This window comes from Enoplosus armatus, chromosome 10 (genome assembly GCF_043641665.1).
Source record: "Enoplosus armatus isolate fEnoArm2 chromosome 10, fEnoArm2.hap1, whole genome shotgun sequence".
Classification (NCBI taxonomy): Eukaryota; Metazoa; Chordata; class Actinopteri; order Centrarchiformes; family Enoplosidae; genus Enoplosus; species Enoplosus armatus.
This window is the reverse complement of record NC_092189.1, coordinates 12,930,336-12,940,353: the sequence shown is the minus strand read 5'-3', so window position 1 is coordinate 12,940,353 and position 10,018 is coordinate 12,930,336. Positions and strand designations below refer to the sequence as shown.

General features: G+C 42.4%; 1 protein-coding gene across 3 annotated transcripts; it reads right to left on the bottom strand.

Annotated features, from left to right (window-relative positions):
* Positions 1–1,087: 1,087 nt before the first annotated feature.
* On the bottom strand, positions 1,088–9,443 carry LOC139291313 (neuronal acetylcholine receptor subunit non-alpha-2-like). 3 transcript variants are annotated; one of them, XM_070913313.1, is made up of 7 exons: positions 9,424–9,443; positions 6,129–6,155; positions 4,992–5,136; positions 2,916–2,960; positions 2,444–2,553; positions 1,368–2,283; positions 1,088–1,252 (listed from the first exon to the last, which is right to left on the bottom strand). In XM_070913313.1, exons 3-7 carry the CDS (start codon positions 5,112–5,114, stop codon positions 1,088–1,090), a joined length of 1,359 nt encoding a protein of 452 aa, XP_070769414.1. In that variant the 5' UTR covers positions 5,115–5,136; positions 6,129–6,155; positions 9,424–9,443. The 3 variants fall into 3 exon arrangements, with proteins under 3 accessions (XP_070769414.1, XP_070769415.1, XP_070769413.1); XM_070913314.1 differs by lacking the exons at positions 6,129–6,155; positions 9,424–9,443 and adding an exon at positions 7,226–7,271 and having other exon boundaries at positions 4,992–5,132; XM_070913312.1 differs by lacking the exons at positions 6,129–6,155; positions 9,424–9,443 and adding an exon at positions 6,963–7,038 and having other exon boundaries at positions 4,992–5,143.
* Positions 9,444–10,018: the final 575 nt, after the last annotated feature.

The window sequence follows — 10,018 nt, the reverse complement described above, 5'->3', positions numbered from 1 at the left end:
TTCATTACACTTTATATTATGTTGCTTGAAATGGATTCACTAACTGCAGTGACAAAAACAAGCACTTTTTGTTATTGAGGAAGGTGAGAAAGACAAGGACACAGTATTTAACAAAACCAGTACAAGCTGTTCACATACACCACACATTAGAGCTATCATCAATCACTCTAGGTCTTTATTCCTCGTAAGCTAACGTCTCCATGTAAAAGGTTGTTGCATCTCTAATGAATGCCTAAGGTAGTTCAAATGTTCGTACCTTGACAGATTAAATCATTTCTTCTTCTTTTTTTACTATATACTACTAAAAGGTAGTTACAGTAAGAGGTATGTTGTGCTTCAGGTGTGTGATAACAAGAACAACCCTTTCTCGCTCTTATTATTGTGATGGAACAGTTATGTGTAAAAAGAACTTTGTTGAAGTAACAACATTTTAGACAGTTGAGAGGAAATTTGTTTTGCAGTCAGGTGGAAAATTACACATTTCAAGAAGTCATGAAACATAAAACGATAATGAGGAAGTCAGCTGTACATAAATTGAGCCAATCGTAACTTTTTTGGTGTTTTTTGTGGTTTTTTTATAGGTTAAATTTTCGCTGCACAAAGTTGGTTGGGTTTTGTTTTTTTTGTCACTCCTTTTTTCATGTTTCATTTAATTTTTATCCTCAACACTTTTCTAAAACGGCCAGCTTGTGTAATCTAGTGTACTGATAGCTGCAGGCTACTTAAAGCCATTATGTTTACAATTTGACTTTGGCATTTAACAGGCTGAAAAGCAACACAGGTTGCACCAGTTATCACTAAGATTGTCTTATTTATCTATAAACAAAATGTTATGCCATCATAATACTTACTGAAATATGCTATAATGTGCATAAAGATTATACACATACTGACTTAATGACTTACTGTAATGACGTACAGAACATTTCACACAGTGGATCTAGAGACGAAACCTAACGAACAAAAAAATCAAAGAGACAAAGTTCTCCTGTATGTAGTGGCTTCCTCTTGCACAGTGCTAACACATGTTTTATAGATTCTTGAAGGTGGATCATGAGTTGCCTGTGAAAGGGGTTTGTTATTGCTACTAGTTTGAAGGTGGATCCTCACTTCCAGTTGGAGGAGGGATTTTCAAAAACTTCTGCAGGGCTGGAGTGAAGATGAGGATGGTGCCCAGTACTGAGACGGTGAGGAAAGCCCACAGGAAGATCCTGTCTAACACCTGAGCCACAAACTTCCAGTCCTGTACCACCTGGGAAATAGAAGAAATTAGAGATGGTATGACAGCAACATATATAAACATTAAGCCCTTAGAGCTATTACTCTAATTACATCTTTCTTGATCAATACAATCCAGCTGAACTCACCTCGCGGATGAAGTGTTCCTTGCGGATATGTCTGCTGATGTAGCGCACCGAGTAGATAGCCTTGTCCAACATGGTGGCCCAGGCCTCTTCCTCCTTCCCCTCAGAAGTCGTCTGTCCGTGGGCCGCGCTGTTCGCCCTCTGGCCTCCTCTGCGACCTCCAGAGCGAGGCTTCACCTCAGGGCTCTCAGGAGCCAGCTCGGGGTAGTGGTAGCGGTCAGTGTGTCCACGCATGCAGAGCAACCTCGGCAGCTTCTGGAGAAAGAGGTTACGGACCCACGGCGACATGGGGTGGTAGGTGGCTGACGAGCGGTGGTGCACGTTGATGACAAAGACAGTGACGATGATTGAGAGTGTGACAAAGATCATGATGAACAGTAAGTACTCTCCAATGAGCGGGATCACCTTGGAGGAGGAAGGGATGATTTCTTCTATGACCAGGAGGAACACAGTGAGCGACACTAGGACAGAGGTAGAGAGTGACAGCTTCTCTCCTTCATCGGAGGGAAGGTAAAACACCAGGACAGTCAGGAAGGACAAACCCAAACAAGGGATGATGAGGAAGAGCGTGTAGAACAACGGCAACCTCTTCAGAATGAAGGAATACGTGATGAAGGGGTACGAATACAAGTCGTCCTTCCTGTTCCCTCTGGCACCAGTGGCATTAAGGATCTGCCACTCCCCGTTATCGAAGAAGTCCTTCCGATCTACCTGGTTGTCTATCAGAATCAAGTCCACCATGTTGCCGTCGTACGTCCAGGAGCCAAACTTCATGGTGCAGTTCTGGCGGTCGAAAGGGAAGAAGGTGACGTCCATAGTGCAGGCAGATTTGTAACTAGCAGGTGGCGTCCAGGTGATGGCGCCGTTGTGCCTGACAATGGCTTTGGTCATCAGGGAGCCCTCGAACCGCCCATCAGCACTGAAGAAACAAAAATCAGAAAGAAAGTCATCAGCATTCACTTTTTGTTGCTATACATTTCATACTGGCAGAGTTATTTACTTATAACTTATAATTTAAGTTTCACATTAAGGTCATTAATCGTCCTTCAGTTGCTCCTGGCACATCACAGCAGTCTTACTTCTCATAGAGGACGATGTCTGGGAGCCAGATATTTTCAGAGGGAACTCTGATAGAAGTGATTCCTCCGTATTTCTCTGGATTCCATCGCAGCTTGAAATCGATCCACTCCTGGTCAAAATAAACACGAGATGCAGTATCATTAGACCTACATACAATACTAAACAATACTGATACTGAGTTTCTGTTTGTGTTTATAGGCATCAAAACTGATGAAACATCTAATAAGTTCTCTGCCCCTGGAATTGAATCACATCCACCAGAGCGTCTTGTGTCTGCCCTGTCTACTTTTCTAACCTGTTATATAAAACACAAGAAACACTAAAATAAAAAAACCTTTCATAGGGCTTGTTTAAAAGGAAATAACAGCTGCATATTATCCTAGTGCACAATGCAACACATTGTAAGTCTTTAACAAAACAAAATAAAAATCAATGCCTTTTAGTCAAAGTTTGTTTTTGTGTCTTGCTCACCTGACACAGCCAAACGTTAGTCGTCATCAGCTGGTTCTTCTCATCCTAAAACAGACAAAGACCACAGACAAAAGACTAATCCGTAAAAAATGAGGGGAAAAAACCCAGAAGAAAGACAACTGTTTGTAGGTTACAGGCACATTTCATGATCAAAATTCAAACAAAAGGGTATCCACATCACCAAAATTCAAAACAACTTTGAAACGTCACTCCCAATGCGGACCAAAAACTTAATCGAAGTCATTTGTATTTGCTGATCCTGTAAAAGGTTCAGATAATCCAAACAATATATGTTCTGAATGAATGTATCCCTACTAACATAAGCAAGAAAATCTACTGCACTTTCAGGGTTGTATGTGATGTAACTTGTTTGGAGCACAAACCGTCTCTGATGTGGGAGCTTCCATCACGATGATAGATTTGATTAGAGGACTAGATGAGAAGCTTGGTTTGAAAGAAAACTACATCATCTAATCCTTTTCCATGAAATCAGACAGAATCTCATTCACCTGTCTCTGCCACTTCCTTGGCAAACAACAAAAAGAAACATGAAACCAGAGGTGCATGCAGTGGACCAAGCGGACGCAATATAAATGCAGCAGGAGGCAAATAGAGGAGGACGGGAATAGAGAGCTGGAGAGTGATTAACACAGGTTTATTTCCACGTCACTGGAGGTGAAATTAAAAAAAGACTGACTGGAAGACTAAGAAGTAAACCTGGCTGAGAGACATACAAAGCTGTTCAGAGTTTCCAGACCAGGCCTCAGCAGTCAAACTGAGTTGGATATTTTAGTGATCACATAAAGCAGAGGTGAACCATAATCTAAAACAGAGCCATGCAGCAGAGAGACTCAGTGGACTCACATAGTGTAGCCAAGCTGCCGAGTCTCTGGTTAGCTCTCTTTTCCCACTCAAATCACCAACCCAAATCGTTCTTCTCTGCAGAGCCATGATGGGGCTTTGTTTAATTCATCACCCATTGTCTTTGCCCAGCACACGTGTTAGATGGAAGGATGAAGAGTTACATCTAAACTGGTTGAGATAAATATTTCAAGGCGAGAAGAGTGGCTCCTCCATTAGCATCCTCGGTTTTCTCCTCCTGAACACCTAAACTATCTCAACCTATCACAGCCGGCCTCTGAAATATTAAAGGAACACTCTAGAGAGACTGTGTGGTTGAAGATATGACGGAGAGTGTTTTCCTGATCTATTTCAGGACCACGGAGAGCTCCGCACTGTGACGCGGTCAGCGGGCTCTTTGGTTTCTGCACCACAGACGGTGTCACCGCTCAGCTGAAACAAAAGAATAAAGCAAGAGCCAACCACATCTGACTTTAGGTCTCAGTTTTTATATTTGCATGTGCATTAAAGTCTTTGCGTCTTCATGGGGCTGGTTCAGGCTTACAAGTTGCTTTTGCAGTTAAAGGATGAAGCTGGCAATGTTCTATATTTATCCCATAAAAAAAGACCAAAACCAACAATGTGTTAGTCCGTCTCTAAATACTCTCCGACCACAATGTATCTGGCTCGCAGTGCCATTTTTTCCTAATGAAGACATAAATCTTCCAAAATGGGTCACAAATATAATGTATATACAATATATTATTTTTTTTAATTGAAGGATAAACGATTTCCTAAAACAGCTGAGCCCAGTAGTTTTTAGCAAACTTAAGCCAAACAAGAGTGAATTCTTCATTTATTGGGGACTATTTACAGATTTGGTGCTCTAGCTAAAGTTATTTCTGACAGCAGAACCAATATATGTGGGATCGACTCCCAATTAACTACAGTGCCCATGATCATTGATATAGTTTTCAAATAAATGAGTACACATTTCTATGTTATTGACCTCTTCAGTAAGTCTAGACCAGAGCTTTGAAGTTTGAGGGTTTTCTGTAAAATTCAACCAGCGGTCTGGGAGACATTGTTAGGGTTTGGTTTAGATTAAGGTAATGGTAATGGCTCAGTTGTTTGCTACTGTTAGAGTAAGGGGTTGGGAATAATTGAAGACAATACATCTCCTCATGAAGACAGAAGTGCATGGATATGTGTTTGTGATTTTACGTGTTTTCTCACCACATCAACCAGCTGGGAGATCTTGAGTCCGAAGCGTACTTTAATAGTGTCGTTGGCGTGCTGGATGGGCCTGACCCAGCGCTGGTAGCCCTGGAAAAGGTTCTTCAGCAGGGCGTCCTCCATCTCAGCCAGGGACACAAACTCACTTGGAGCTGGAACAAAGAGTAGAAACGTGGATTGACACCTGCCCATTACAATGCTTTGTGTTAACTGCTGAATAAAGTGTAAAGCTTTAATATTCCCCAGGGGCAATTTGACTTAGACAACTGTCAGTGAGTAATATATACAGAAAAGATTTCAGTGGACAGGGGTGGGACAGTTACAACTAATTACTGGTCAGGTCTTTGGAGACGTTTTCGGCTACTTTTGGAAAGGAACAGTCTGAGAGTAAACTACCATTGCGTTGGCAGCAGCAGCACCTGGACATTCAAGTTCAAGTTCGTTTTTTTCTTCCACATAAAGTGACCTTTGAGAGAGCTTCTACACAAAGAAAACTAGTGCACCGTGCACAGTCCCCCTGCTGAAACTGCCATCATAGTAAAATGGTTCCACTCAGGATGCCACATTGTCCTTTTCATAGGGACCATAAATATGTAAATAAGTAATCTGTTGTTGCTTTGAACAGTTACAGTCCACTCACTGAGGACAGGTATTGTTGTAGAAATGTATAAACTGAAAGACAGGTGTCCAAATGCAGCAGCAAAGACAACGGAGGAAAATGAATTTGCAGTTTTACAAAGTAGGAATGGATTTATAGTCAAACTTGTTGACTGTGTTTAGCTGAGTGGACATTTGCATTAATCACATTAGTAGCTAATTTAACTCATGAGTAAACCCTCACTTGTGTCCCATTATGTGACTCGGAGTATGTATAACACAAACAGAACAAAAGGAGCAAACTAAAGTGTATAAAACAAGCAAGTGCAGCTGATCTTCATCCATAAGGAGCCACATGCTCTTCCTCCGGAGAATCCCAGTCCTCCAGCTGTGCACAGAGGCAGGTATTGTAGCTATATGGGACTAGAGGAGAGGATGAGGAGTGAATGATGCACTGAGTTACAACAAGGGGACACAGATAATGCTAAACTGTGTGCAGAAGCTGGGCAACCTGAGGCGACATGATGTCTCTGGAGGGACAGAGACAGTAATATTGACAAGAGGCAGCTGTAATGTCACACACAGGGGGGTGTCAAGTGCAAGTGTGTGTGGTGAGGGAGAGTGTGGACCTTTGACCTGCAGCTGGTTTCACCTCTGGCTTCACATCTGTCTGGACTCATGGGTGAAAAAATGCACAAGCAAACATAAAACCACCTACTGTAATCAGTTACTGGACGGAGACAGCACCCCTGTCTGCGCTTTCAAGGACTCTCAGTGAGAGCTGGACTCTGACATCCGACACCTGCGTTCCTGTTTGTGTTCCTGACTGTTGGACTTCAGCACAAACAGAGCTGGGCCCTGACTGACATTGCTGAAGTGATATGCTGCCTGAAATCTCCTCTGGTAGATGCAGGAGGGCAGTGGAGGTGAAAATAAACCTGATAACATCTGATTACTTTTGGTTGTTCTTTCTCTAAATGTCAGACTAAAAGGTGAGCAGCACACTGAACCCTTTCAATCTTCATCCTCATCCTCAATTTCGTTAGTTTCCACCACAGAAAACAAAGGGTGGAAATGTTTTCTTCGAGTAGAAATAACCTACTTCTGATTTTACGGAGCAAAATGCGAATATCACAAAGGAGACGTGGGGGAAGTAATAAACACGAATTCTGCAACAAATCGCTGTAAAGTAACAACAAAAGACTTTTCCATCAGCAGTGAATGATGAAGGGTCATGAGAGGTTATGCGGAGCTGATTTAAATCTTCCTCAGACGTGAATGTTGCACCACATGGTCCGTCTCTGAAGCCCTCGTCGCCTTGTTCTCCAAACAGAAACGGAATATCTAGAAAGAAACACATCATAGTTTTCTTACCGGGGATGTCTGCGAGGGAGAGCGGGCAGGACGCCGACAAGAAGAGGAAGAGGAGGAGGCAGACCGCCAACTTCATGATGTTGTCCGACTGAGCGCTCCTGCAGCCTCCTGGTACTATCGGCTGTTCAGCTGGAGAGGACTACAGCGCGCACACCGAGACGGCAAAGGCACCGAGGTTCCCATCAGTAGCACTCAGTACTGCAGTTCCTCACAGGGCAGGGGCCCGGAGTGAGGGCGCATGTGGCCGGTGTCCGTACTGTGACTCCGGTCGAGGCGTCACGGGGAGCGGCGGTCAGTGAGGAGGAGGAGGAGGAAGGAGGGGGTGGGGCTAATGCATGGAATTTAAAAGCAAGTTTTATTTTAATCTTTGTAGTGTTGCTGGTCTGCTCAGGAATGGGTTTTATTACAGAGTATGATGTCTGTAAATCATAATATTCCTGATCGGCAGTATGAAAATGTTTGTTTCCTTTTTAGAAATGTATAATTGAGATGTGTTGTTATCAAAGTGGCGTGTGTCACAGGCTGGATGTTATGCCACTTCCAGGAAACAGCACCGTATTCCCTGTAGAGGGCTGTATGCCCCTCAGTAAGAGTAATAGGACAGTCTGGTTGGCGGATGTACTGAGATCAGCTGTGTAACTCAATCAAAGCCATGGATGGATGTCACTGTCGCTGCTCGTCCACTGGAGAGCGCTCATGGGAACACTAACTAACCCAGGACATCATGTTGTCTGAGACTACAGCAAAGGCCTTTTCTGTTATTTAAAGATCCCCTCCAGACATGTTTTAAGGCATATAAAAAAAAAACTCTTGAATTTGATTCTGACATGTTTTTTCAACATAGAACCACAAATCTACTCCATCTCCTGTAAACATGCTAATATTGTTCATTTCAAAAGTTGACCTATTAGAAACAAGATGTCTCCACATCACACTTGTGTAAGTTGCATACTGGACCAACTGTGATGTCACAAAATCATGTTTGAACAACACGTGTTAAACTTAACGTGAGCACAAAGAGACTTAACAGCCTCCTTGTGTCAAACTCTGCACAGTGAAGCTCAAACATCCAAGTTAAGTAACATTAAGCAAAACACATTTTTGAGTGGAGGGGGACAGGAAGTGGATGTATGCATGTAATGTAAAATGACTGTAATAATTGGAACTCATGTTTGTGTTCTTGTGTCTTACAGTTTCAGGTTTATGGTATTCATTTACCATGTTACCAGCCACGATAGTCCTTCAATAGGCCTAGAATGACTTCTTTGGTCTTTGGGTTTACTGTTGTGATATTGTTCTCAAAATGCAGTTAACTGATTTACTTACAAAAACATAAATTAAATAGCAAAAGAGATGAGGTGTGAATGGCTGTAAAGTCAATAGATGTGTGAGAAGTACAGTGTGCAGATTTTGGTGGGAAAAATGATAAAGGAACAAACAAAGTGTATGGAGAGAGTCTCTCCAAGAGGACTACGGTGGCAGCTTTTGTAATACTGGTAATATTGGGTCCATAAACCTGTGCAGAAGTTTATTTTCAAAGAACACTTCACTTTTCTATGAGTTGCATGTAGATGATGCAACTCATAGAAAAGTCTGAATATCTAATTAAATCTGCTTAATGGATATTGAGTGCTGGAACCAAACAGAAGTAATGAGTTGTTTCAGTACCAAAAACATCAATATCAGAAGTGGCCATTAACATAAAGATAAATCACCAGGCACCTTGTACATGCCCACACGGAGATAAAACACACACACACAAACACCACTTGTGTTTCCAGGTTGTGCGGCCTGTCGTGTCCTATCAGTGAATCAGCTGCCACAAGAGACAGTTTCTCAGTCTGAATGGACTCGTGGGCACACTCGTGTCACAGCCAGATGTTTCCAGTGTCAGACACTCGGTCAGCCATAAGGACATTGTCCATCCCAGGATGCGTTTCTTTGTCAGTGTTCATGTATAGACAGCGCGAATGTGAGAGTAGTGGCCAGCAGGTTGCACAGACTCATGGGAACATGAACAAAGACCAGAGTGAATCTATTTGTGAGGTGTTATCGTTGTCGGAGCAGCAGGTTGAGTGACCAAATGCTGCATCGCTGGTGCAGAGAGAGACAAACAGAGGGAAGATAGAAGTTATTGTAAATCATCAATTATGTAACACATTGATCAAGTTTTTTGATCATTTTGTTTTTTTTTTATCAGAGCTCTCACAAGAAAGATGAAAAAGTAAAAGAAAGGAAAGAGGAACACACAAACATGAAACAGACTTCAGGTTGCAAACTGTATAAAGGACAGGAAAAAGAGAACAGAAGGTCGGATTCAAACACAAAGAAAGAGCGATAGAAAGAAAAAGGAGGAGAAGAGAATAAGAGAGCTAAGAGCAACATGAACTCGTTAACATCCCCCACACAAACACACACTGATGCAGATGGTAGAGGTGGTTTATAAATCACCGCTGAAAACAACAACAACACTTTTGATGAAGAACTGCATGCTGAGTGTGGAAAATGTTTAGTCGAAGTGCGAAATAAGCTGTTGATAGATATATGATATGGGGTTTGCAGTTTAGTGTCTACAAACTTGGCAGCTTCCTGTGTTCAATAATAGAAATAGCCATCCAAAACACTGGTTTTACACCTGCACAAAGAGACACGACATAAGGAGCACATTCTCACGCACAGGGATGAGGAGCGTTATGGATAGTGTGGATGTTTTTCCAGGTTTAGGTTCGTGTAAAAGTAATAACCCGACGTTTGGCTAGGATTTGGGTAGCATGTAGGTACACCACACGGCCAAAAGTATGTGGACACCTAACCATTACATCCACAGGTGTTATTCCAAAACCTAGAGGATTTATACGTTGCTTTAACAGCCTCAACTCATCCGGGACGGGACAGGACAAGATTTGCTCCCATTTAGGCAGGAAACAGGAAAAGGGGTTTTCACCACACTGTTGCCACAAAGTATGTGAGCAGCATTCATGTTGGGCCATTGAACTCCATAGGACATGTTTTTCAGCCCAAAATGTTTTTAAGCGTCAGTTTAACCAGATCTCACA